Source organism: Rhamphochromis longiceps, linkage group LG19 (genome assembly GCF_057381845.1).
Source record: "Rhamphochromis longiceps isolate RC_006_pf linkage group LG19, R_longiceps_female_GT1.1, whole genome shotgun sequence".
Classification (NCBI taxonomy): domain Eukaryota; kingdom Metazoa; phylum Chordata; class Actinopteri; order Cichliformes; family Cichlidae; genus Rhamphochromis; species Rhamphochromis longiceps.
The window spans coordinates 13898888-13925688 of NC_140575.1; the positions used below are offsets into that span (position 1 = coordinate 13898888).

At 42.0% G+C, this 26801-nt stretch overlaps 1 protein-coding gene across 2 annotated transcripts in view; it reads left to right on the forward strand.

Moving 5' to 3' along the window:
- ldlrap1b (low density lipoprotein receptor adaptor protein 1b) overlaps positions 1–26801 on the forward strand; it is a 47463-nt gene that overhangs the window by 10570 nt on the left and 10092 nt on the right. For both annotated transcript variants that reach the window (XM_085390827.1, XM_085390826.1), the window contains exons 2-5: positions 13926–14068; positions 15435–15547; positions 19122–19236; positions 20750–20822. In XM_085390827.1, the coding sequence (XP_085246953.1) occupies positions 13926–14068; positions 15435–15547; positions 19122–19236; positions 20750–20822 (444 nt within the window). The remainder of the gene's footprint in view (positions 1–13925; positions 14069–15434; positions 15548–19121; positions 19237–20749; positions 20823–26801) is intronic.

The window sequence follows — 26801 nt, forward strand, 5'->3', positions numbered from 1 at the left end:
TTGACCTGGGTTTTCAGTCATTTCTTAAACAGTTTCCACTGAAGCTGGAGCTCAAAGGAAGACGGGACAATAGTAGCGTATCAGTTTTTGTACGCAGCCGAGACAGACAATGATAATTGTCCCATGTGGTCTAACACAGTTTTTCCCTTTGACTAACACTCAGTCTTTCTTTTCTTAACAATGCTCCCTCTCAGCCTTTTCCCATAATGCCCAGCTCTGTGAGTGATGAGTTTACTCTACACTTGGAATCAAAAGGCTGAAAAGAACATATTGGCTTAGATGTAGAACTTTCTTTTATTTTGGGCACACTTAGAAGTTGAATGTTTCTTTCTCAACAAGCTCTGGGCTTTTTGTCTCTGCTTATACCTTCAGGCATCTTTCCTTGCGTCAGTCAGCAGTTTCTAAATTAGCCCAGAAAGTCCTGATTGGAATCTAATAACGCTGGAATTGGGCTTTTTTTGAACACGTCTTGTTGCTGTGAGACTTAAAAAAAAAAAAAAAAAAAGTCATCTCACAAGAGATATGGGTCACTTGAGGTCTCAAAGGATCCATGTTACACTATTTTCTCACAAGTTTAAGATTTTGTAATTGGAGCACAGGTATTAATGCATGAGATGGTGAGGCATTTTTTAATTTTTTACTGAAAGTAAAACGATGAATAATTCAAAGCGCTACAGAGGAAGCTGGTCCTGGCAATTATGCAGCTCTTGTTTCAGACAGTTTTAACATTGTAAACTGACACAGTCTTATGGCAGCGTTACTCCCCAATGACAGTGGTCTCCTGATGCAGCTTTGACTCAAACTGCTCAGGAACAGTTTGATGGTTAAGCTCGATTCTTGGAGGACCCACACCTCAACCTGGAGGACCCAAAGGATCAGAGATGGGATTGTGGGATCTGCTCTGTAGTCTTAAGTGCAACCTGTTAATATAGTGCTGTTCACCCACCACTTAAATAAAAAATGATGCCACCTGCGATTGATTCACTCATGGACAGTCCCCTGTCTAATTTAGTAAGGCGTGCCAATCAGCGTGTACCTGCACTTCCCATCTCTTTTTCCTGTTGGCTGGCTTGGAGGCCTGGGTTGTTCCTGTGGCGCTCTGTGACATTTATTCAGCTTGTTCCCCAGAGACGACCTGCAGTTGAATGTACTCTAACTCAAACCAGAGCCTGCAGTGATCTCACCGAAGCTGCAGAACAGAACAAGTACTACTGCAGAAATTGTGGATTTGTAGTTTATCTGGGAGATGAGAAACTGGATGTTATTTTTCTTTTTTGGTATAAAATATTTGGCAAATAAAATATGTCACTGTATTTGCATTTATTTAATAAGTCACTAGAGGCCGTGTGCTTTCATTGAGGACACCACAGTATATGTGCTTTGATTAATGGGTATTTTTATTATTCCTGCAGGTCTTAAAACTATAAACATGACTTTGTGTAAATGAGGCCCGTCGTGGTGACAGGCTGTAGTGTGTTTTTTAAAGTCAGTCCATGTGAAGTCTGCATGTGATGTTTTTATAAATTTTCATAATGCGTGTGAATAATGGGCTGTGAAGATTGAATCTGACTGTTAAACTGCTGTGTTTGGCCCTTTTTATTTAATTAGTTGTACAGTATCATGTTAATCGTGGTGGTTTAAATGCTCCCTGACATTTTGCAGGAGACATCTGTGCCAGTTGAAACTGCAGAGAAGATTGAATTTCCCATTTTGCTCATGAGAAGATATGCAGGTGTGCCGGAGTGTGTCCAGCCAAGCCAAAACAATGAGTCATTCACAGTTTGAGTCCAGAGGTTACAGACGTGTGCACTGGGATCCTTTCCTCTCACGCGGCACCATGCAGAGAGTTCTCAGTGCTGTGAAGCTCCTTTCTGAGCCTAACAAAGGAGCAAACTGTCAGTGCTGCAGGCTCGACCCGTGCACTCTGCTTTGGTGGTGACATCTTTATCTGTGCTTGTGTCAAACTGTGTCACACTGGCTGCTAGTTGCCCTTCCCCACTTTCTGCAATCTGAAATAATGATTCATAGCAAACATGGGGGAATAAATACCTGTTGCATTTTGACACTACAACAGATTACTCACAGGCAAACAACTTGTTGGATGATGTCAATAACGGGAATTTAAAAGGATTTTCCCACATCCTGTTGGAACATTAACTCCCACCGGTGGAACTGATTGTGATCAGTCAGATCTCCTTCACACAAAGATGAAGGAGATCTGACTCAGTCACTCCAAAGTTACAGTAACTTTACCTGTATAGCATTTTGTAAAACCTAGAGTTGATACAAACACAGATTCAGGCATACATTCTTATATATAGTTTCATTCAGGCATTTAGTGTGACCCATATTCAAAAGGAAATGATTAAAGAAAAACCATTGATCCCAGGGCCAGAGAGGCTGACTACAGTAGTCTGTAAGCAGGAGCCATTTGTATGTACTTCCATTAAAATTGTAAAACACCTTCTAAATTTCACTGGAAGCCAGTGAAGGGAAACAAGCGTAGGGGTGATGTGGAATCACAGGCTACCTGGTTAGAGAGTGAGTTAGTAGTGTTTATTATCCCTTTGGAAATTCTCTGTATTCATTTCAGATAAATACAACCACAACAAAGATGACCTCAGAGACACAGTCGATGCTGTTGTTCCATAGCAACAGCAACATTGCTATCCTTTGCCCACCGCTCGTGACTCACAAAGCCAGGTCACATTGTTGTTGAGTTACCGCGTGAAGTTCTGTAAAAAATTCGACACAGTTATTTTAAATGGCATTGCAAGCATCACCTCGAGGGTGTGCGACCTGAGCTGGAATGTGGACACTTTGGATCGCAGAATTTAGTGGCCTTGCTGTGTCATCTGGAGCAGTTCGTGTGAAAAATAGCTCACAGTAATCTAGGAGAAGAAAATTACCTGTGTGTGTGTTCCAAGTTACAGGCTGATGGTAAAGGCTTGAATTCTGTTGTGTGTTGTGGGTTTTTTTTTTTTTTTTTTTTTTTTTTTTTTTTTTTTTTTTTTTAGATAAAAGAAACCAGACTGGATGAGTTTACAGATGTAAGTTGAAATGTTTCCGAACAATAATACCGTCATTCTTAGCAGCTGATTTGACGTCGCAGGCGAGGGGGACCAATTTTGTGGCCGCCCTCCTTAATAAAGCTGTCGGGGCCAAACACAAATCATGCGACCCTCGGGCTGAAAAGACTGTTACTGTTATTTATCTTTTATTTGTTCTCAGCGCTTGTGCAATCATGTCTTGTATTTGGAGATGAGCTTTCATCCATTTTCAAGCAGAGAAACACTATTAATGTCAGCTGGAAGCAGAATAGATCGCAGTGACAAAATGACTCTGTTGACAGCATGGCTCTGGTGGTGATTTGTGTTTTTTGTGCCTGTATGGCTGCACCTCTCTCCCTCTTTGGGAGCTCCACCGTATGAACTGAATTATTTAGTCTGCACTCGCGGCGCAGCGGAGTGGTCCTGCTGTTTCCACAGTGATTAAACTGTTGCATCTCCCTAATTGGCCATTACATTTGTCATACAAAGGCGGCACTTACGTGCGCCTGCTGCCTTCATTTGCAGATTTTTAACTTCTTTTAAAAATATTTTACAAATATTTCACTTCCCTTTTCTCTTTCATCGTCTTCAGTCTTTATTTGTCTTAAAATGTCTCGATGCCTCCATCTGTCCTTTGTCACCCTCTGTCCATCTGAAAATAGAGGCATGGCCAGAAAGAGCAGAGTGATACTCATCCTTTCTGACCTTCCTCTGTGTTGGCTTTGACCAAAAGACTCGGCACCATCACCACTGCTTTACCACTTCTGCACAGGCTCATCGACCAAATCCCTTTGATTATAATTCCCAAGACTTCTGTGCCGTCTTGCCTCTCCTAATCTCTTGTTGCATCAAAAGGACCCATCTCCCTCTGTAGTTTTAGCTTCATTAAAACTTCATGAAAACTTCTGGGTAATGATCGAATCTTAAAGTAGCGGCCAAGACCATCACGTTATGTTTTCTGCCTTTTACCACTAGAGGAGATGGACAGCTGCAGCTGGGCCTTGCTGCCATATCTCACTAATAGCATGTTTGGTTAACCCTTCAGACCTAATCTTAAAATTTAGGCGGAGACATAGTGTATAAATACACTATGAGTTCTAATTTAACCTGATGGGATAATGATTGTTGGGCAAGCAGCGGTTGGGTGGGGAGTGTGGACACCCAAGTTTGTGAATGTGATAACTCTGGAACAAGGCGATGTGGAAGTTTGAGATGGATACCATAGATGTATCTGTTAGTGTGTGTATGTTGATATTGTGATTCAGCATTGCACTCCTAACAGTTGTTCAGTTGTTATAGGTTAACCCTATTTTTTGTGTTTTCGCTCCTGCGGTGTTTTGTCAGTTTAAATGGATCTCCCTCCCCAGTGGGTTTGTTTATGCAGGTGTGAACACAGTAATTGCACTCAGGCGTGGACCAGATCAACCAGACTGAGACCAAACCCTTGATGCCAAGTGATTGCACATGATTTAACCTTCATCTGACCCAACTACCAGGTGCACTCTGCAAGTTTAAGCTAATCACCTTGCTCTAGCCACGTATCTATTGCTTTCTGGGATATGTCTACTCTGATATGAGTGCAGTATATGTGCACAGTACACAACATGTAGCAAATAGGTGTAAAAGTAAGTGGGGGCTCGCGGCTTTAGAACAGAGCGGCTTCTTCCTGTTTTTACTTTTGCTGCTGCTGTCCCCAGACAGTAAGAGGACCGGACGTCCTCTCATGGTTAATAGTGACACATTTTGGTTTGCTTGGAGTAAAACATGGAGGGAAAAAGCTGTATGTTTATGAATGAATTTGGACAAGGATTATCTGGAATGGGATTCTTGTTCCCGGGTAGAGGAGACTGGAGCAGGAACTGGCAGAAGGATTAGTGTAACGTCTCCAATTATTTTGAAGAGAGAGCTGAGTGTAAATGTGATGCTATTAATGTTCCTGGTTGATCTGATTTCCTTCCCCTCATGGCCATGAGCTGTGGGAAATGACCAAAAGAATAAGCATTACAGAGACAAGCAGCAAAGATGAGCTTCCTGTGAAACCATTAAGGAGGGGCTGAGAGTCGAGCCAATTCTTCTCCTCATCAGGTGCCTCGTGAGTGCCTTGTAGGTGAGGTGTTTTGGGCATGTCCACACTGGTGAGATTGGGAAAGCCTCAGGGTTTCACCAGAAGAGCTGGATGGTGCATTCTGGGAAAGAGATGTGTGGGCGTCTCTGCTTAGACTGCCAGTGCTGCAATCCGGACTGGGAATAAGCAGCAGAAGGTGGATGGATGGATAAATGGAAGATTATTCAACTTTTAGATATTAGACAAAGTAAAATAACAGAGGTGATGGAAAAGGTTGTAAGACGTGACAAAGACTCAGTCATGAATAATTCTTTCTGTGCTCCAGTTTTTGATATGCAGACTGGCTATAAAACTGAAATTCAGTGAAATAACCACAGATTTCAGGAGCTTGAAGTGTGAGCTGAACACAATCTGACATTGTCATACATTGCGAAATGCGTCAGAGATGCTCTTTGTGCAGAAATCTCATCACTTTAATGACCTGTTATCACAGTTGGTTACAGGAACATTTGATCCAGACATCACACACATTACGTTCTTCTCAGTTTACTGTGAGCTGTTGTGTTTTTTTTTTAGAGGTTTCTCACATCAGCAGTTGAGCGATGAAGCAGCAGTACATTTTTCCTGGTTCGCCTCTTCTTCTGCAGCTGGGAGTGTTGAAACTTGTCCGAGGCAGGAAGAGACTGAGGGGATGGCAGCAGGATTTGATTGGCAGAGTGAACTGTGTGATTATGGGCTGCATACGCCTCAGTGACTGATTGTCAGAGGCTCCTTTATTAAGGGTTATTACGAGTCTGTGATACTGTTGCTTTAACCTTTGTCATATCAAAATGTAAACATGTAAAGAAATGTGTGGATTCAACATGAACTGTGTGGGCGACTCTGTCAAACCTGTTTTATTTCCAAGGATAACTTTGTTTCAACTTTCAGTGCAGCAGGAAAACCGGGAAAAATGAGCTGTGTTTTTATGACAATCAATCAAAGAGTTCCTTGGTATGCATTTGGTGCATATGTCTGGTTTATGCCTATTGTAATGATTTAACTTCAGAGGAGGGACATTGAAATTAATGAATGAGTTAAAGTGTAACTATAAGTCACAATCTGATTTCCATTCCTGTGCTGAGATTTCAGTTTCCCAGTCTTTGTTCCTTATAATGTGAACGCTGCAGATGATGTAAACGTATGATAATGTACGTGATGTAAACGTCACACATGCCTAGACAACCACAGGCCACTGGAGACAGACTGCTTGGTGAGTGGTTGCTGGGTGAAATGTGTCGAAAAGAAGCTCTAAAAGTCTGCTTCGTTATTGCTTTGGTTGCAGGCAGATTGCACGAAAGACGCATACTGAAAATGGAGACTGTTCTCCGTAAAAGTAAAAGTCGTGTCTTACTGGTGCAACTTTTACTTTGAAGGCAAACGGTCTCTGCTGTCAGTATGCGTCACACTGTTCAGTTTCACATCAAGTTCAGTGAGTAGTTGATGTGAGTTTGCTGCAGTCAGTCATAGTTTCCAGGAAAGCTACAAACTCTGCAACCTGCTTGCAACCAAAGCCATTGTAAGGAGGAGGTTCTTAGAGCAGTGCAGTATACGTCTTCGTGACCAGTTTTACCTAGTGACTCCCAGTAACCTCCAGCATCAACTCGCCATTTTGCTGGGCAATACACATTTTTACCTTGCAGCCACAGGTTACTATCGAAGAGTTTGTATTCCCCGATCACTGGCTGGTCTCTAGACCTCTGTGACTGAGAGCTACATATAAAGAAAACACACTGGCAGCTAATTATACTTATATCCTTTGGACAGAACCAGCTGTGTTTGCAGCACATGACCATCTGACCCAGAAAGGCACGAAAATGTAGCACCCTGCTTTATTTATCCGCTCCATCCTTTGAAGAAGATTGCTTAATTAGACCATCGTGCTCACTGATAAGCACAGGCTCTACCTGTCCTGTCCCCCTCCTCTCAGCTAACAGCAGCTCTCCATCACCTGCTCTCTCAGGCTTATTTACAGGCAGTGTCACCCGTGAGCAGCTCTCACTGACCGGCCGAGAAGCCTTTGAAGTTTGCTCTAATCAGCACCGCAGCTGCACAGAGGCTGCTGCTGGTGGGGGTGTTAGTTGTGCTAATGCAAATGTGACCAATATGAAAATGGATTATTATTGCATATGAAGTAGTACTCTGGGTGTATGCACCAGGCTAAAAATAGCTCCAGTTCCAGAGTTGCTCATTTGAACCGCTATCGTGCCAGCTTTTGAAGAAAGCTGTTGTTTCGTTCTCATTTGTCTCATCTGCTGAACTTGAAGTCTCGGCTTGTTATCTGTGCAGTCTTGTCTTACGATTGCCTTCCCAGATCCTCCCTCGATAAGGGATTCCTGAGTCCCTGCAGTCAGGGTGAACTGCTGGTCACGCGTGGCTCAGCGGCTCGCCTTTCAGAGCCTGTGCGTGTTCTATGATTGGCATCTCTCCTCATCCTTGAATCACTCGGAGCATTTACTGAGCATGTCTGACAGTTTGTTGAAATTCATTGGAGCAGACCTGTCAGCGGCGTGACTTTTGTGTAAACACTGAATGTCTCTCAGCTGAAGCTTCGCTGTCTCTTCTACAAACACCAGCAGGCATCCAAGGTTAGAGATGTTATGACCGTGCAGGTTAAGCCTGTGTTTCTATCCATTACAGAAAAGGTGAGATGAGGTAAGAAAAAGAAGAGTGATAAGGAGAAGTAAGGTGAGGCAAAGAAAGAAAAGGAATGGAGAGGGAATGTAAGGAAATGAAAGGTGAGCCAAAGCAAGGAGTGAAAAAGACGAGGAGAGGTAGGGAAAGGCGAGGGGGGGGGAAGTTAAACATAAAACAGTATGGAGCGGAATAATTTAAAACTTAAATAAAACACAATGAAAAGTAAAATTTAAACAAAATATTAAACGATGATTCACTTTAGTTATATAAAAGCAGAATATAGCACAGCAAAGTGGCTTTATAATGCAGTATAAAAAGCTTACTGTGGGTAGTAAAAGAAAAACGAACCAAAAACAAGCACAGCAGATATGAGATGAGATTACAGCGTCTCAGATTAACAGTGAAATAAACTGTATTAACATGAGAGAACAGATGGATGCTGCGTTTGTATGCAAACATCTCGAGCGACTCCTTGTAACTTGGTTTCAGTGATGAATAGCAGCTAGTGATTCTCCACCACAGATTCTATTATAGTGAGTGTTTTTCTTATCCAGGCACTAATGTAACTGCAGGATCAGCTCAGCAGGAGAGCTTCATCTGCCCCCCCCCACTCAGGAGCTCAAAGAGCTTGACCTTGGAGTGGGGCGTTCACTGTCAGACTCGCCCATTACTTAAGTGTCGGTTTGGTTGGAGCTGCTTTTAGACCATTAAAAACCATTCTCCATAACCACTCGCACTGGGTTGGTTTGGCTGGAGAACAAAGGAATATTATAGGCTAGCAGCTGTTTCCAAATGGTTTATGTTCCCTAAATTATATGGTGTCTTAAATTGCTGTTTACAGTAACTGTGTTCAAAAAGCTTTGGAAAACTGAAATAGTTTTTTGCACATCAATGGTCTCCTTTTATATTTGTTCAGCAGTTTTTAAATTAAGTACTTATTTACATTTACAAAATGGGAACTAGTTAAAATGTTCCTCAGAAAAGGCATAACATTGTTTCGTGCTGTGCTATTAACTACATTTTTATATCAGTTACCGTTTTTGCTCCATGATATAATGAAAACAAAATCAATACGATTTTTTTATTTTTATTTTTTAATAAAATCAGTTGAACCCCTGTCCTGTACAGCTACGTGTTTTCGGTTAAAAAGCCCAGTCTCACTCTCTGTTTAGTTCGGCTCGAGCCAACATGGTGTAAAAGTGAGCCACTGGTCAACAAGGGAAGAACTCACAGCGTTTTCATAGTTAATGGTATCCGTCCACGGCTGGCTTCATCCCTCGGTGTCTCGCTGCGGCTGCCAAGTCCCCCGCAGCCTGGGCTTTTCTTTGTCGCCATCTGCACCCACAGCCTGTGGTGGAGGCTCAGGCACGCAGGGACGGGCGGTTGCCCTTGTGAAATGGGCTTTATGATCAAAGCCCCATCAGCTGGTCTCGACCTAACTGGCAGTTTACGCTCGCCACTGACACCCTTGCCAAGGGAGCCGTGCGCCAAAACTAATGTCACTGGTGTCGTGCATGCGTGGGTTGGTCTTTACTGGCATTTCAAAGATAAATCAGCGCCGGAGCTCAGAGGGAAATTTGGAAATGACCTTCTGTAGAAACTTTGAATAATTCTTTGCAATCACTTTGTTTCCTGTTTTGACTTCCTCACTTCCTATATCAGCACTGATGCAGGGACCTTTGGGTTGCATAAGCTACTGCTCAGGACTAGACTGCAGCTAGCTTTAAACACCAGTATCAGTGTTAATGGATTGGTGTGATTTTATTTATTTATTTTGATCAATGGGGTCAAAGAAACCCCTCACATTAAACATTCTAAATGATTGGAATCACAATATTTTGTACAGTGCTATCTGCCTTCTTGGCGACCATCATCCTATCGGCTTTTGGTGTGTCAGTTTTATGGAATGGAAGTGTTTAAAGCAAGTATGACGTAAAGTTTAAATCTTGTTATTGTTTATAACAGTGTTATATCCCATACTGGTATTTTCAGCATCGGTGTGGCCCAGAATCTTTTAAATGCTGCATGTCTAATAAGATGTTTGCTGCTCATTTGGGACTTTCGAGCGTGACAGTGTACGTAACGATTAGTCTGCATGTAGACAAGCAGTCTGTGTTACTGTATTTAACACCACCAATCCCTTTTCTTCATTTAATTAAACTTGGTGTAAAAAATGGCTGAATTGTATATTTTTATTTTCAGTCTGGGTGAAATTCCTTTTAGAGAAGACCAATACCAGTAGGAGAAACGTTAGGTTAACAAACGTTACATTTGAAGTAGGGCTGAACGATATATCGCATTTGCGATAATATCGCGACATGATCAAGTGCAATTTTCTAACCGCAAAGGCTGCGATTATACTCTGGACATGTCCAAATTCATGGGCTGCATCCTCCTGAGGCCGCATTTGTAGACCGATTACGTCACAGCGACGTGCCGAAGGCTGTCCAAATTACTACCATATCCCAGAATTCATAGCGCGGCCCAGCCAAACTCCAGTTTCCAGCAATGGCGGCCGCTACTAAGTTTTAAAATTACTCATACTAATCTTTCTGGGTCACAAAATAAACTTTTAACATATTTTCAGGCGAGAAAGTAGTTGTGTAAACATCAAATATCTGCTCGGTTTATCAAGATATCCCATATTTGCAAAAGTGCTTCGACGTTTTCAGAGGCGTCTGCTACCCACCAGCTCGACAGCTAGCCGGGAGCTCGAGGGTTACTGATGCGGCCGAGAACGGCACAACTCCCGGCACATCATTTTCAGATCACCGCGGAGTTTCGCTGCTCGGGTTAAACGTAATATATAAGTCACTTAGACAACCTAAAAATGTTATTGTTGGGCTTTTTTCAGTGTTTTGTTTGTTCGTGAGTAAATCGGTTTGGCTGAGATTAAAGTTATTAGATTAGATAAAATAAAACTTTATTAATCCCCCGGGTGGGTTCCCCCTTGGTTTTCACACAGCTGACTAAACGTCAAACAGAAAACTTATTAAACAGAAGTATGAGACAGTCGAGAATTTACACCAGTGTCTGGTTATATTTTAGATAGCAAGAAGCAGACGGCCGAGTTTATTAAACTCCACCGAGACAGCGGTGACGCTAATCAGAACTAGACCGTCCAATTTCACGCCTTTAAACTTTAAAGGCGTGTTTGTGTGTGTGTTTATACAATTGCTATTATGTTTGCACTTTATGTGTAATGTTACTGACTGCAGAGATCAGTAAGATGTGTGTATTTTTTATTTATTAGTTTTATTTATTTAATATTATTTTTTAATTGAATGACTGTCTAGTAGTTCACAGATGTCGAAAAACTGAGTGTGGTAAAGCCACTGATTTTTTTTATGTATATTTCTGCAATCTGCACATTGTACTGACTTTCATTTTAATGTTTACACCAGGGTTCCTTGTCAGCACTTTATGCTCAGATGTTTGTAAGCTAAAAATAAACGATTGTGTATGTTCAAATATACTGTTGTGATTGAAGAAGTTAAATAAAAATGTCAGTCATCAATTCATGCATCACCTCATGTCATCATAACAGAGGTCTGTCTTCCAGGAAAGAACAGTTTAAAATTAATGTAATATAGTATTGGCCATACTATATGATGTATTGCTTGTCTTTGTTTAATAATACAGAAGACAAAGACCTTAAAAAATAATCGCATATCGCATCGCAATCGCAATATTGGGGCAAAAAATCGCAATTAGATTATTTTCCATAATCGTTCAGCCCTAATTTGAAGCCCTTAGAAAGGCCTAAACTCTTCCCACTTACACCTGTTTGCACATCTTGGACAGAAACACTGTGGCACTGACAGCCGATCACGTCGAAGACCCTGGGTTAGTGCTGTCGTTGATAATGTTTTCCGATGGACCTTTTGAAGGGGGAAATGGATTCCCTCTGCCCCTCACTCAATCACACCACACAGAGGCAAGCCCTAAACCTTTTACAAGCTTCAAGGAGAGCTCGGCTTGTTTGTTGTTGGAGCGAATGGCTGAACAGTGACAGCAGTTGTTTACTTGTGTGAACTTCCACTCAGAAACTTTTTTCCTGCTGTTTATGCAGCTGGTTTCTAATTTACTCAGTTTTGCTCTGCTTTGTTGGGTATCTAATGCGATGTGCTGGCATAAGTTGAACATAGGTGTCGGGGATTTGGCACTACTTGACCAGATGCAGAAGCTTTATTCATAATGGCACAATAAGACGAAAACAAATTCGCCCTGAGCCGTCTTTTATGAATAGCTTCACTGTCAGGAGTTGGCAGAATTATAAATGAAATGTGGCAAACAGGAAAGAGCGACTAGTTTTTCCTCTTGAATCTGCAAGAGATGTATGATCTACACAGCACTGCTCATGTTGTTTTCCCCTTAAATGTAGGTGTTTTTGTAATCAGTGTTTTTAACAGAATAAAGGTTGATGATGGGAAAGAACGGGATAACTGTGAAACTGAGGCTGTGCTTAATTGTGTGTATAATTGTGTGTATTTACTGATATTGAAACGGATTTGAAGTGCGAAAGCAGAGAACAGATGCAGTGAAGAGTAATTAAAAAAACTGCCGTTATGCTTTGCTAATGTGTGATTCATGCAAATTAAACAAACTAAAGTCTTTGGCTGTCAGTAACTGCAGCTCCACATTTCCTCTACACACTTCCAGCTTCATGATAAAGCTCTTTTCCTTTGAAAGGTACTTTATCACCATTGTTTCATTGTCTGAAGTTTCCCTTTTCTCCCGTGTACCAAACAACAGGAGATTTGCTGATGGAGTCATTTTTACTGATGGAAATACTCCATGTAGTTGGGGTGACAGCAGTGACGTCTGGGTAAAGCCTTTGTGGCACCTTATGAAGCACATAGATTTTGTTTTTTGTTTTTTTAACTAGAGGTCATTATAGTTCACCAAAACAAAGTATGAAAAACAGTTCAGTTAACAAAGCTTGTCTTTAGCTTTAGTCCTCCTCGTGTTGGTCACATGCGCCATCACAGACAGCTTATGGAGGCATGGATGCACATGTTTCTCGAGGCTTGGGGACGTTTGCATGACTCCGAGTCAGCTGCCTTCAACGGCTGTTTTTGTTGTCGTGTCTAATCTGAACTGCTCAGGTTTTGTCCCTGACACACACTGAATCAGATAAAACTAAAAGAAACACTGAAACTAGTATCAGTGAGGCCAAAACCACCTTTTCTTTATGAATGGAAAAATGTTTATTGCATGATTAAAAAGAAACTACAGCTGCTTCTTCTTTGATTACTGATGAAGTATAAAGAGATGCAAAAAATGGATGTATAATTTTATGATATAAAGTTATGCATTCATCCTTGTGGGTTCCCCACATCCCCCTCAGAATTAGCAGAATATTTTGTGCTTTTAATCTACTGTTAATTTCATGCAATTTGAATGTGAGGCCACAGATGAGGACATCCCGTCTTATGCAAAAAGAAAACTGTTGCAATCTGAGGCAGTGAAGCAACAGTTGCGAACCTCTTCTGCTGGTCTTACAAGATCACACAGCTACGTTATATTAGTGTTAAAATGTGACGATACTGAAAAGCACAGAAGAACTCATAGGTAGAACATGAGTCTGCTATCTGAATGTTGGTGAACAGCAAACCTTTTCTTTTATTATGACTAGCCGCATATACCACATGGTGGTAACGCCACTGAAAGTTTGCCCGAAGTGTTTTTTTTAAAATCAGGAAACAGCTCTAACATGGAGGGCACCAGTGCTTGTTTCTGTTCCTCTACAACATAGACATGAAATTGTGCAGTTTTGCTGCTGAGTAAATTGCCCTTGAGGGCCCTTAAATCAAAAACTATTCTTAGTATTAAGGTTTTGTTTATTAGTAAACAAATCAGTTGATCCGTGAGGGTCAGGTTGAAGGCCTTGCTTTTCCTGTTACTCACCTAAGTTGAGCTCACGGTCTTTAATGTAGCAAGTGTAATATACTCCATACAAGAGCATAATCTTACCATTGTGAAAGGAGGGTGTACAGACCCATGATAAGGACACGTTCTGCCAGCCTGCAAGCTGTGGTGACATGTCTGACGGGGGGATTTGCAGCCTGCCGTGCAAACGGCTAGTAATGGTGGTGAGCAGAAGTGTCAATGGTGTGTGTCTCATGTTGCAGAGCTGCCGGAGAACTGGACGGACACGAGAGAGACCCTACTGGAGGGCATGTCGTTCCAGCTCAAGTATCTGGGGGTCACGATGGTCGAGCAGCCCAAAGGAGAGGAGCTCTCAGCAGCAGCTGTCAAGAGGATAGTGGCAACGGTGAGACACGCACGCACGAGTAGTTTAAAATCTCTTTTTAATGTTCAGAAAACGGTTCCAAGAAAATGAGTTTCTCTCGAGCATACGTGACGTTTTCTTCATCATCACCTCTGCCGCTTAAATATTTTAGTCATTCAGAAGCGTGCTCCGTTATGACCTGACCTCGCCGACACCTCGGTGAAAAGTGACTGGTTGGCTGCTTCCCTGAGGCCCAGGTTGACATTTAGAGGAGGATGCAATTAGTATGTGGACACTGTGTGACTCAGTCAGCTTTATCATGGTGGAGAGCTTAATGTTATTGGATCTGGCAGCTCAGTGGATAATGAAGTTAGCGGTGGCAGAATAGTGGGACACGGTGAATGAAGTCACAGCCTCTGATTGGGTCTAATCTGCTGCCTGCCCTTAATGCCCCCCTGCAGAGGATGCTTACTCCTGAATGGGAATTGAGTGATTTTAAGCAATAGACTTGATAAAGTAAATAATCTTTATCGCACAGGTTTGTGTGACAGTGCTTTTGTCTAACGATAGACACCACATAGATTGTATACGATACCCTGAATTATTTGCTGTCACATAGGCGCTCTAACCACGAGAGGTGCTCATATTAAACATGGCTGAAGTATTACATGACAGGCCTTTGTACAAGTAATCCTGAGAGCCACAAGTTCAGGCTTTAGACTCTTCTAAGCGCACAGTTTCAGGTGCTTTTTCTAAACTTGATGATGTCCCTGAGATGGACACAGAAGCTCCGCCCACCTGCCATTCAAACCTTGTGTGTGCAATGGGCAGCCAATTAGATGCAAGTATGTTTAAAGGTGGAAGAGCTAAAATAGTTTGTTTCCATCAAGCCTTGGTAAATGATAAAGAAGGATTGTTTTGAGCAGCGCATCATGCGAAGCTACTTTGATAAATCCAGGAATGAAAATGTGGAGCTGGAAATGAACTCCGTGCCCAGTTAGGCCCAGGTTAAAATGATCTTCACATTACTACACTAAAGTGAAACGGAGGGAAGGTTTAAAGCATTTCTACATCTCAACCTCAGAGTAATTTTAAACTTGAGGATATAAAACACATTTTTTTTCTTTTTAGCTAAAATATTCTTTTTATGAATAAAACTGCTACGAGAGATACAAGTTATCATTTAATAGGTTGGTTGTTCCAGCCCACTCCAGATAGAGTGGGTCTAACATGCCACTTTAATGTTTTATGTAGTTTTTATTTTTAACCATGCTGAATGAAGATTAGCACCTGAGGTTTTAGCCTCTTTTTCCTTCTGTTAGCTAACTCTCTCTCCCTCTTTTTGTTTTTGTGTCCTCCACCCTTTCTCTTTCCACCCTTTCCTCTCTCTACATGTTCCTTTCTCCAGGCCAAAGCCAGTGGAAAAAAGCTCCAGAAAGTCTCGTTAACGGTCTCCCCTCGTGGAATCATCCTGCGTGACAGTGCCTCAAACCAGCTGATAGAAAACGTCTCCATATACAGGTCAGTCTGCCTCTTTCACCTCCTCAGGCAAACATTGTGTGCCGCTGACCTGACCAGGTTGTCTGGATTTGTGAAATAGTTTCACCCTAAGCTTGTCTTTATCATTCACAATAAAGCAAAAGTTGTTATCCGCCTCTTGCTGTCATTTATCACTGGATAGATGTGTGTTAGGAGGTGTGGCGCTCCCAAGGCGGTGGGAGAGGCAGGGAGGGTAGGAGTCTATCAGCACTGTTTCTAATCAGTCTCGGTGCTCTCGGGAGCTGTGTGTCTGAGCTTTTACCTCAGATGTGTCTTACACACACTTGTCTTAAGAGCTCACTTGCCTGCCAGAGCTTGCATATGCTGGCCCCGAGCTGGATTCACTTTTCTCAAATTCCACTTATATGAGTTGACAAATCAAGGAGAGTTGGGACTTTCCAGCGTTTTTCCCAGCACGAATGTGGGCTGTGTACACTAATTTCTTTTCAAAGCTGGCAGATTGAGGACAACATTTAAATTATTGACCGTTTTCTCAAGGTATCATGGAGCCATGTGATGGACAAGTCGTGTTTCTGCCTGTATTTGAGAGGAAAGTCTCCCCACCTGCTCAATTTTGCATCGCTTATCACTGAACAACTGTCGCCTAGCTGTGCAAGATGGAGCTAATTTTCCAGCATGCACCATTTATCTATATTAAAAATCTCATCTCTCCATCTCCAGGCTGTTTTTCTTTTTCTTTTTTTTGGGGGGGACTAAACTTGGCTAACATTTTCACTGTTGTGCAAAGGGAGGGTGAGGCAGAATGACAGATGTCACAGGGTTGGGTGGAGATAAAACTCAGCTGATTGATTGTGTTGCTGGAAGCTGTAAGTGTATCCAAACACATTAAGATCAATTCTTCATTTGCTCTGTAAGAATTTCTTTTATTTGCATAATTTTTTTGTGAGCAATGTTTTTTTTGTTTTTTTTTTTTTTTTAAACCAAGGACATTCTGGAGGAAGTGAGCGAAATGGGCTTCAGAAAATTATGCGGGGATCTACAGTTTTAGCCCCGAGCTCCATATTTGTTCAAATTAAAATGATGCAGGAAGAGCTGACAGCATGTCCTGTTATCACTGGATTAACTGGATACTGAAGAAAACCTGAAAGTTGTGATTTCTGAGCCGATTTTCAGCAATTTATACACTGTGGGATTTGGGGAGATGCAGGAGTAGACACTCCTATTCCCGTGGGTTATGTGGGTGTTGTTAAAGCTGGTGATAGGAGAGCCAAATAACAGGGTGGAGCTAGAACAGCTAACTTCTTTTGTTTCATATCTTTCCCTCGCTATTTAACTAATAGACTCCATATAAAACAGAGCTTCCAGGTCTGAAAAGTGAAATCAGGCCCAAAAATGCAGCATAAACCTTTATGTCCACAAAACAACCCTCCTTACTCCATTAAAGCTAGTTTAAGTATCCGGGATTCGACCTCCAAGGCGTCCGCCTTCAACTGCCACAAAGCACTTCACATCTGCAGCTCCACCCGCAGGTGGTGTGCTACAGGAAAATGAGCTCATGTGGCTCCTGGCATCTCTCGGGCACCCAAATCCCTCCACCACCAGGTCCATGGAGTGGTTGCTACTGTTTTGTTTTAAAAGGACCTAAGACAAGTCACGGGCATGTCCCAGCTCCAGCTGTAACTGCAGTATCCAGGTAGATGAGTTCAACCTTATTTCAGATGTTATGAAGAGGCCATAAAGAAGTTGGGTTGCAGGCTGTAAGCGATCTTACTTGTTAAAATGTCCATGTGAACTCAAGTGGATATCAGAGGAAGCTGACACGTCCGTGTTGGCGTCATTGTTCAGCACCAACCCTCTACTCCAGAAAAACGCTGCGTTAATTATGAACTTGCTTATTTGAAGAAATAAATAGTTTATAGTAATTAAAAAGCTGTACCGGGCGAGTCCAGCTGTGACCTCAGCATAGAGCTCAGACGTAAAGAAGATGAACGGCCAATAAACAGATTTGCCTGACACCCAATTTTCCCCGACGCCCTCCCGCCTAAACATTTGCCTGTAAATCTCGGTTGTGTTCCTCAGATCACAGCTGTGATTCTTCACCCCTCCAAAGTTTTTTATGTCTGTCATTGGTTAGCAGACTGTGTGACTATCGCACAGTGAAGATGATGCACGAAGGAGAAAGGAAGGACAGATGGCAGAAATTCATTATATCCTTCTTCCATCATCTTGGGTATCCCCTCCCCGACTGGCCGTCGCGCTCGAGTCTTTGGCGTTAGAGTGATGGCATCATGATCAAATAGTGGAGCAAAGCTATTATGGCTTAATTTGAAAGCGTACTCTGCACCTGAGACTGACGAGCCAGAGCGACAGACGATGCAGAGGATTCGCACATCAAGATGACCTTCTGCGTGTGCACGTTTTCCCCATGGTCTGCACAGAGTCCAGGCGAATTCTTGTAATTTATTAAAGTAACTTTAGCCTATTTCACAAAGCCATGCAAAATTTTACCAGCATACAGTGAAATTAAAGCTCCTCCAGTTACATTAAGGCAGGGTGAAATTTTTGCTCTAGTTTTTCCAGCATTTCTGATTTATTTATTTATTTTTGCTGTAAGATCTTTTACACTCTTAATAATTTTTGGAGGGGAACATGCTGCTGCAGTTTCTTGAGCTCCTGGCTTGTACTTCTGTGATTGAGGCTCATCTGTGAGCTCAGAGTTTTAGGATTCTTGAACCTTCAGTTTTAGCTCAGGGGTGATATGTTAGGTCCAAACTATGTTAGAGAAATTATTAGCATGACGGCTCTTTGTCAAAAGAAAATTAGAAAGTTATTTGAACACAGAAGGAATCATGGCTCCAAAAGCGCCCCGGGTAAAAAAAGAGAGGTTTTAAGATTGATGGCTGCTCCTTCAATCACACGGTGATATGAGACTTGAAAGTTTTCTCTGGTGAATGATCAGAAATCCCATCAAACATACAGGGTACCAGCAGGGTTAAATGACACCTGTTTGAACAAAGTTGAGTTTTTGATTTTAGATTGTGATGCTTGCAGTGGGAGTTAAATTCATCCGATTCAGCCCTATAAAAATCCATGTAGATATCTCCTGTATTTATGAAGTTAGGATGGCTCAAAAGTGCTGAAATTAAACGGCATAAATTTCAACACGGATGGCTTACAAGATCGGAAAATATTCATGGTAAATTTTGCGTGGCATCATTAAACATACTGGAGTTATTAGCAGCTGATTGTTTTCCAGATTAAACTGTTTTTTATATGGAATGTCCCCACTGTGATTTATGGGTTGACACTGTGGGTGTGTGTAGTAACAGAAACCAAACAGCCCAGATGTCCACTGCACACGTTCCTTTTCAGATTTATGACTTTGTCCAGCTGTGTACCTGCACACAGCTGGTGTGTGTGTGTGTGTGTGTGTGTGTGTGTGTGTGTGTGTGTGTGTGTGTGTGTGTGTTTGATCACGTGTGCAGTTTTAAGTCAGATTTCTGGAATAGCTTAAGGGCTTAGAGCAGATAAAGTTTCATTTAATCCCAGATGAGTCTTAAATGAAAGGCTTTCTGAATGTGTGTGTTTGTTTCAGAATATCATATTGCACTGCGGACAAAATGCACGACAAAGTGTTTGCCTACATCGTCCAGAGTCAGCACAACGAGACCCTCGAGTGTCACGCCTTCCTCTGCGCTAAGAGGAAAATGGTGAGTAAGTTGATATTTTTCAAACGCCTCCTGCTGTGTGAAGAGTCGACGTGGTCGCTGACGTTAGCTTGTCGACTGTCGCTGGGCGACAGGACGTCTGAGTCCTGTTCTTCTTTGAGCCCCAAAACAGTCCAGATTCAGCTTCAATAAAATGTCTGTTTGCTCAGGTATTGCCCACAGGGTTTAACAGCACTGCAATAAATAAATGCCAGCAACTGAGCTACAGTTAGGCTAATATACACACATTAGCATAATGAAGATGTCGTTCATGTTGATGGCACCATCGTACGGCAGGAAGAAGATGCAAAAAATAAACCAAACCTCAGAAAAGACAGGATTGGAGATGATCCACAGGTTAGTCATCAATATGTTACTGTGTGGTTTGGATCGCTCGCCCAGGAAAAAAGCCTGATCCATAACTTAATGTTCACACTATAATTAAAACAACTTTTGGGGTGGATAAAGGAAGGACAAAGCTCCCCATCACTGTAAAAAAGGCGAAAACCTTATTCAGCGGGGTCATTGTGCTAATCTGCTCGACAAGTAATGACATAAGAGAAGGTTTAATAAAAGGTTAATCTGTCATAGCAATTAGTTTTTATAATGAAGGTTTCTTTCTTTTCCCCGGCACACACAAAAAATAACAGAATCAGCCTCCAGTTTACACAAGTGTAGGTGACTTATATGCACTTACTTTCTGTATGAAACACTTCCTGTCTTTCCCTTTATTTTAAAGGTAAATTGAACATTTTGGCAAATCTGTTTTTTGGTCTGTTAAAAAACAAGCACTGTTGTAACCAGCAGTACCACTGCTGATCAGACTAAAGCTTACCCAGCTGGGATACAGGAAATGACATGATAGGGTTATAAATGTAATAATGTAACAAATATAATGTAATCCCTGAGTGAAGGAACTGAAATTAAAGAGGCAGATTTCTCATAATGCAAAGAAATCTACTGCGAAATGTTTTCTATGAATAAATGCAATGTGAGCTAAGGACACACATTGCAGCTTCAGAGCCTTAATACAATTTTGGATTCAGGTAAAACATGCAGCTTCTGCACCTGGCCACACATGAAGAACAGTTTATTCAGAGACCTGAGAGTCGCCGCGCTGACACTTTACTTGTATTTATGCAAATGTGTAAATATTAAGTCGGGAAAAGAAAGGAGCGGGAGCATGAAAGGCGAGCAGGTTGTCATCCCTCTCTCGGCTTTCTCACCATCCCTGGAGTTCTGCCGAAAGAGCCGCTCCCTCCTCTTCCTTCCCTTCACTAATTTCATTGTGGTCAAAAGGCCACGTATCCTCCCAGTTGCATAAACAACTCGTCGTGTTGTCCGCGAGTTTCTCTTCCCTCTCTCCGAGTATCTGTGAAGAAAATCCTTCTTATGTCGATGGTCGTTTCCTGTTTGTGTCACAGCCATACCTTCCCTTCCTTCCTGTAATGCATGAGATGCGTATCGTGTATTATTCATCCCTCATTCCTGTCTGTCTCTTCCTCCGTCCCAACAGGCCCAGGCGGTAACTCTAACGGTGGCTCAGGCGTTCAAAGTGGCGTTTGAATTCTGGCAGGCTGCCAAAGAAGGTACGCATGGTTGCTCTTCATCACCACAGAAAATTTCCTCTCTTTCTTCTGCTCTTGGCTTTTACACCCTCCAGAGAGGTCACGTGAAATACTAGAGATCTGCTTGGCTTTCCCTGTGATCTCTCTCACTCACAGAGTGATGTCCTCGTCGATTCCCTGCACAGCGGTGAAATCACCAGCCAAAGGCACCTGGTTCAGTTTATTAAAGGCAACTTAGTCATGGGTAGAGAGTCTCACAGTTAAAGGTATCAGTGTGAGGAGGGGTGGACAGGAGGATTAGCCTGGGGCAGAGGTGGGGTGACTAGAATAGATCTTCTCTGTTCCCTTTACAACAAAATAAAGACTCAGATGTGTGGGAAGTGGGATTTTTCTCATGTAGTTTATTATATGGAAGAACAAAAGTGCCAAACTGAGACATAACTCAAATGTGGAAGCTGTTAAATGCACCAATGTTTTTTTTTTTTTTTTTTTACTTTGGATTAACATTACATTGCAGTCAATTTTCCATATTTTCCTCTGTAAATGCAATTTATTTTGCATTTACTTCACTTCCATGTGCATTTCTGCTTTACTATGCAAAAAGGCTAGTCGCTGGATTAACTGTTGGGCTCTTTTTTTCATGCAAAGTTGACCCCATGACACACTTTGCATAGCAAAGCATGAAGTCATACAGTTAGGTCAGTGAGTGTTCGGACAGAGATGCAAATCTTGCATCTGCATACAACCACAGTGGAGTTTAAATCAAAAATCCAGACTTTCAGCTTTAATTCAAGAGGTTTAATAAAAGCATTGCACTGTTTAAAAATTACAACCATTTTTATTCACAGAGGTTAAAAGTTAATTGGACAGGTGACAGATGTTACATGACAAAGTAGAGAAAAGCTGAGTTGATTCCAAGCACTCATTTTTAGTAGTTGTAATCAGGTAGTTTTGAAAAAATAGTAAATGCACCGAACAGCTCAAGGAAGACAAGTGCATGAAAACAGAGTTGCACAACAACTGCACAGCATCTAACCAAGTCAAGAACACCCTCGAAGAGGAAAGCACATCATTGTCAAAGTCTACATTCAGGAAATGCCTTCATGAATGTAAATGCAGAGGGGCTCAAGGGAGGAAACGCAGCATTTGGTGATGAATACGAGTTCTAGATTTCAGTAAGTCATTGAGTTCAAACGTGTTTCTTTTTAAAAACTTTGTCCAGTTAAAATCCCTAATTCTAAACGGTTCATTGCATGTTTTTATTAAACCTCTTGAATCAAAGCTGAAAGTCTGCACTTCAACCACATCTGGACCGTCTGATTTAAAATACACTGTGGTGGAGAACACAGGCAATATTACCAAAGTTAAATATTTATGGACCTGACTCTGAATGTAAAAAAATAAAAACACAGAAAGATTGAGCTTGGGAAGATGGCAGTGGGGAAAATACACAAACGGTACACATTTAATACAGAAAAACATGTATAAACCTTTAGGTATTAATAAAACCATCCATCAATTTTCTAAGCTGCCTGCGACTCTCCATCAACAAACCTGCCATCAAAGCTGAGAAATTCCACCAAAACTAATTAAGAAAATAGAAATTTAGCTGGAAGCTAACAAAGTATATTTATATTTTTGTTGAGTTGTGTTGAGCCTCTCTAAAACCCAGTTGAACAGTTGGTGTGAGTGTCAAAGGAACCGTGGAGGCGGCAGCCAATCAGAGAGCTGTGTGAGGCCGGTGTTTCTGCAGCTCAGCAGAAACATGCATGTAATTTTCTGCACGTATGACTCCAGCGTAAATGAGCAATTCTTGCTACATAATATCAGTTTCTGCATCGGCACCCCCTCAACCATTTTCTCTAATCTTTACGTTTGTATCGCCCTGTGAGTGCTCTTTGAATTTTGTGATTATCCTTTGTCGTCTTGTCTTACACCTGCCTTCCCCGTGCATGCACAGTTTAGTTGTTTTCTATTCCCTCTCCATCCAAATCCATCGCTTCTTCTGTTTTTGGTTCTTTTCCGAAGGAGTGGAGAAGAGCGACTGAGGGGGATGGGGATGAGGAGAAGAGAGGGGCAAGAAAGCATGAAAGGCAGGGTAGGGAGGGGTGTTTGGATGGCGAGTGTGTGAGAGAGAAAGGAAAATGATTTTGTGTGTGTGTGTGTGTGTGTGTGTGTGTGTGTGTGTGTGTCGGCGGGAGCTCAGCCTCCTGACAGATTCAGTGTCAGTGTCATTGATCCCGTCTCAAGCGACGGCGTGCTTATTTATTCAGTCCTTTCGAGACGCACGCTTGCTCTATTTGAAAATCCAGCCGCCTCTTTCTTTCCTGCAACATTTCCACAGCTTCCTCTGCTCTTACTGTGGAGATTCCACTGTGGCCACATTTCCATTTTGACGAGGGATTATTTTATTTCCCCCCCCCCATCAAAATCAAGGCCACGGACTCCTCGCCTCACGCCTCTTCGTTTGTCTTTTTTTGTATTTCTGAGTCGAATATTAAAGAGTACAATTTAGTACAGCCTCACTCGCCCCATCCTTCTCCTTCCCTCGCTCTATACTTTTCACCTCGAATTTTTAATGTGGGCGAAGTCGCTTAATTGAACGAGTTGTTATCTGTTCTGTGGGGTTATGGAGGGGAATATATATATTTTTTTTTATAAAGAAGCCGTGGTGCTCTCTTGTGACAGGGAAGAAGAAAGAGAGATGGGGAGAAGGAAAAAAAAAATCCTTTGGAGTCTGTTTTCATTAAAGTTGCAAGACCCCGGGGACGAGGGCAGGAAGGGAGATATCCACCGCATGTCTGTGTGGTTTGCTTGTTTCTTACAAGCTCTCCACCACCACCACCACCCACCGTGGTTCTGCACATTCCTGACCCACATTCCTCTGTATATTACAGATCCCATCTCTGCTCATAAATCTGCCTTCATAGAATATTCACTGCAAACACTACAGCAAGCTTTGAACTGCCGTATCTGTGAGTTGGCTCCATGTTTAGCAGCCGACTGAAAAGTGCACACGTGAGGATCTGCAGGAGAGAAAAAAACGGGTGCCCTGGGAAATTTTTCTAAGGCTGCCATTACCAAGCGACCCGGGCTCATGGGAAATGTTATTTTCACTGCACCAAGAATGACGGTGCGTATAAGAAAGTTGTGGTTAGAAAAGCAGAAAGCGACATTTCATCTCAAGCAGTGAGGCGGGAATAAAGCTCTATAATCTATTTTTAAGACGAGCTGTAGAACTTTATTCATGCTGAAAGTTTGATTTATAACAACCAAAACATTAAACACAGCCTATAAACAAAGTGGAATAACTCAATAAAATAAAACATACAGATATAAAATGGCTCAATAAGTTTAAAAGGGCAGAAAAATTATTAAAAAATAAACAAGCTTGTATATAGAAATGTAAAAATGCTGTATAACAACATGAAAAAGACCAAGTAAATCCTCTTATTAATGAACTTTATTCTCTTTTTTTGCATTTTTAAAACTTCAAAGCTGCAGTTGTTTTTGGTAAATTTCACAACGTGATAATTTTATTAGTTTTTTTCTGACCAATTTAATCAAATTGGACTGAACTAAAAATTTTATCGAGCCTTATGGATGTTTTGCCGACCCACAAAAACGGTGGAATCGATAAACCTCGAGGATTCTCCTTCAGCTTCCTTTTTTTCTTTTCTTTTTTTTGGGAAACTGTAGAAAATGCACAAATCACAGATATGACTCACAAATATTTCTTAACAAACGGCTGTTTTTATGAAACACATCAAAGCTGCAAGACTGAAAACTCAACGCAGTCTGCCCCGAAAACAGAAAATCCACAAAAGAAATGAAAGCGGGCATCAGTGTTTTTGGCAGAGAAACTCCAAACAAAAACCAGGACAGACACTTAAATGGAAGAAAACCAGATTACAGTGGGCTGAAGAGAAGTGGTCATGGGCTGCGCGGTCAATCACGAATCTGTGAATAGAAAATGCACACCTTTCCTCATGTATGACATGAATACACATGTAAGGTAAAAGAGCAGGAGAGACTGTGAACTGAAACTTTGGACAGAATTGCTTAACAAGTGGCAAAAAAAATATTTTGGCTTTCTTAACTTAATCAATCGCTGTGATTGGCCCCAAATAAACGGAGGTGTGAAAATCAGGGAGTGATGCTAGCGCTCGTGTGACGACACTGGGCTCATTGAAAGATTTCTCAAACTGCACACGAGTACTTTCCGTCTCTGCACAGACGGATTTCCGTGCAGTGTTTCACATGTAGTTGTGTAATTCTGATGATTCATGCTTAAACAGCAAGTTTTAAAATATTTTAACACAATTCAAAAACACTTGTGAAACTCAAAGCGTGTGAGATCAGTTTGAGCTTGTAGCTGCGTGTACGGTTCTGTAATGTGATGTTGTGGGAAAGAGATTTCTGTGAGCCGCTGTGCTTTGCTCGGGTTGGTGGATCCTCTCTTGTTCCTCCACATATAGGCCATAGGAGTGAACAAAGGATGCAGCTCAAAGGCGTATCAGTGGAAGCGAAAGATTTCATGTTGCTCATTAAATGGCATGCCAGAGAGGAGTTGCAACATGCGCTTGTGCAAGCTGCAGCAGCGCCCTCAAAGAACTGGTGAAATATGTGGTCGTATGTGACACAGCTCAGGCAGATTACTGACTAATTACCGTCTGATGTCTGTAAATATTTATATGGCTTTTGTTGTTGTTATGTGTAAAACCACAGTTTGCCACAAAGTGTGATATCTGTACCACTACTGTTGCACAGCAGTACCTTCAGAGTCCCTCTAGAAGCGAGCTTTGCCACTCTGCAGCCATGTTTCCGTTTGCAAATGCAGAAACGTGCCAGTCAAACAGCTACTAACATGTTTCCTGCTTTGACTGTTGATTGGCTCTTCTGGGGCTGCAGGACAACCATCATCTCCAGTCCCCCCGCATAGATCATCGACCAGGATTTATTTAGTCGCGTCTCTGTTCCTTTTGTTTCAGGTCAAACTCTGTGTCCAGTACAGCTCTGTAAGCCTAATAAATGACTTGAAAGTCCTCGATTCTATTCAGGAGCTATCCTGGAGCCGATCAGATCTACTCGGGTCCACATTAAAAGCCCCACAGAAGTTTTCTGCTTCGAGCTGCACAGAGCACTTGAGGAGGGCAGAAAATGAAACACTAAAAGATCCTGTACTGCTAAAATGCTTCTGGTGTGACTTAAAGCCGTGCAAAGAGTGGGACAAAGATGTGTCTGAGACATGGCGTCACAGACATGCACCCAGGGTTTGCCTAAAGGAAGTGTTTTCTGTCCTCAGTTAACTCTGCATGTAGTTTGAAGTTGTGGCTCTGACGTGTGAATAATACAGGGCCTGAAACTGCTCTGCTGGACTGAGATTAACAGAAATGTTGTGCAGGAAGTCGCAGGGAGCTGTTGCTCTGCATGGAGAAACTTTTCAGCGGAACGCCCGGGCCAAACACAGACCCAGGCGCTCCCTGTTTAAAGGCTACGGTTACACACCCTGCTGTAGCTGGCAGATGATTTCAGTAATAGTCCTAACATGTTCAAAGATTTCTCTCCTTTTTTGGGGGGGGATTGTATAACGTACAGCAGCAGAAGTTTTGAAAAGATTCATTAATTAAGCTTTGAATGAAATCTTTCAAGCTTTTTTTTGCTGATCATTGCTTATAGCCAATGAAAATCACAAATCTAGTGTCTCTGATTCTGAGAAGATCAACCAAACATGATTTTCAACACTGAAATATCAAATGTCTGAAAAATATGCTCATTTATACGCTCTGTTGAAAGTTGTTGCTCCTCGAGGTTTCTCATAGATTCTCTGTGGGGCTCAGGTCAGACAAGTTGGTAGGCCGGACACATTTGGTACTACTGCAAATTTCCTCTACTGATGGGAAAAGAAATCTGCATCTCCAGAGAGCTTGTCTGCAGACGGAAGTGTGACGCTTTCTAAAACCTCCCGGGTCACGCTGTGTTGACTTTGGCTTCTGAGCC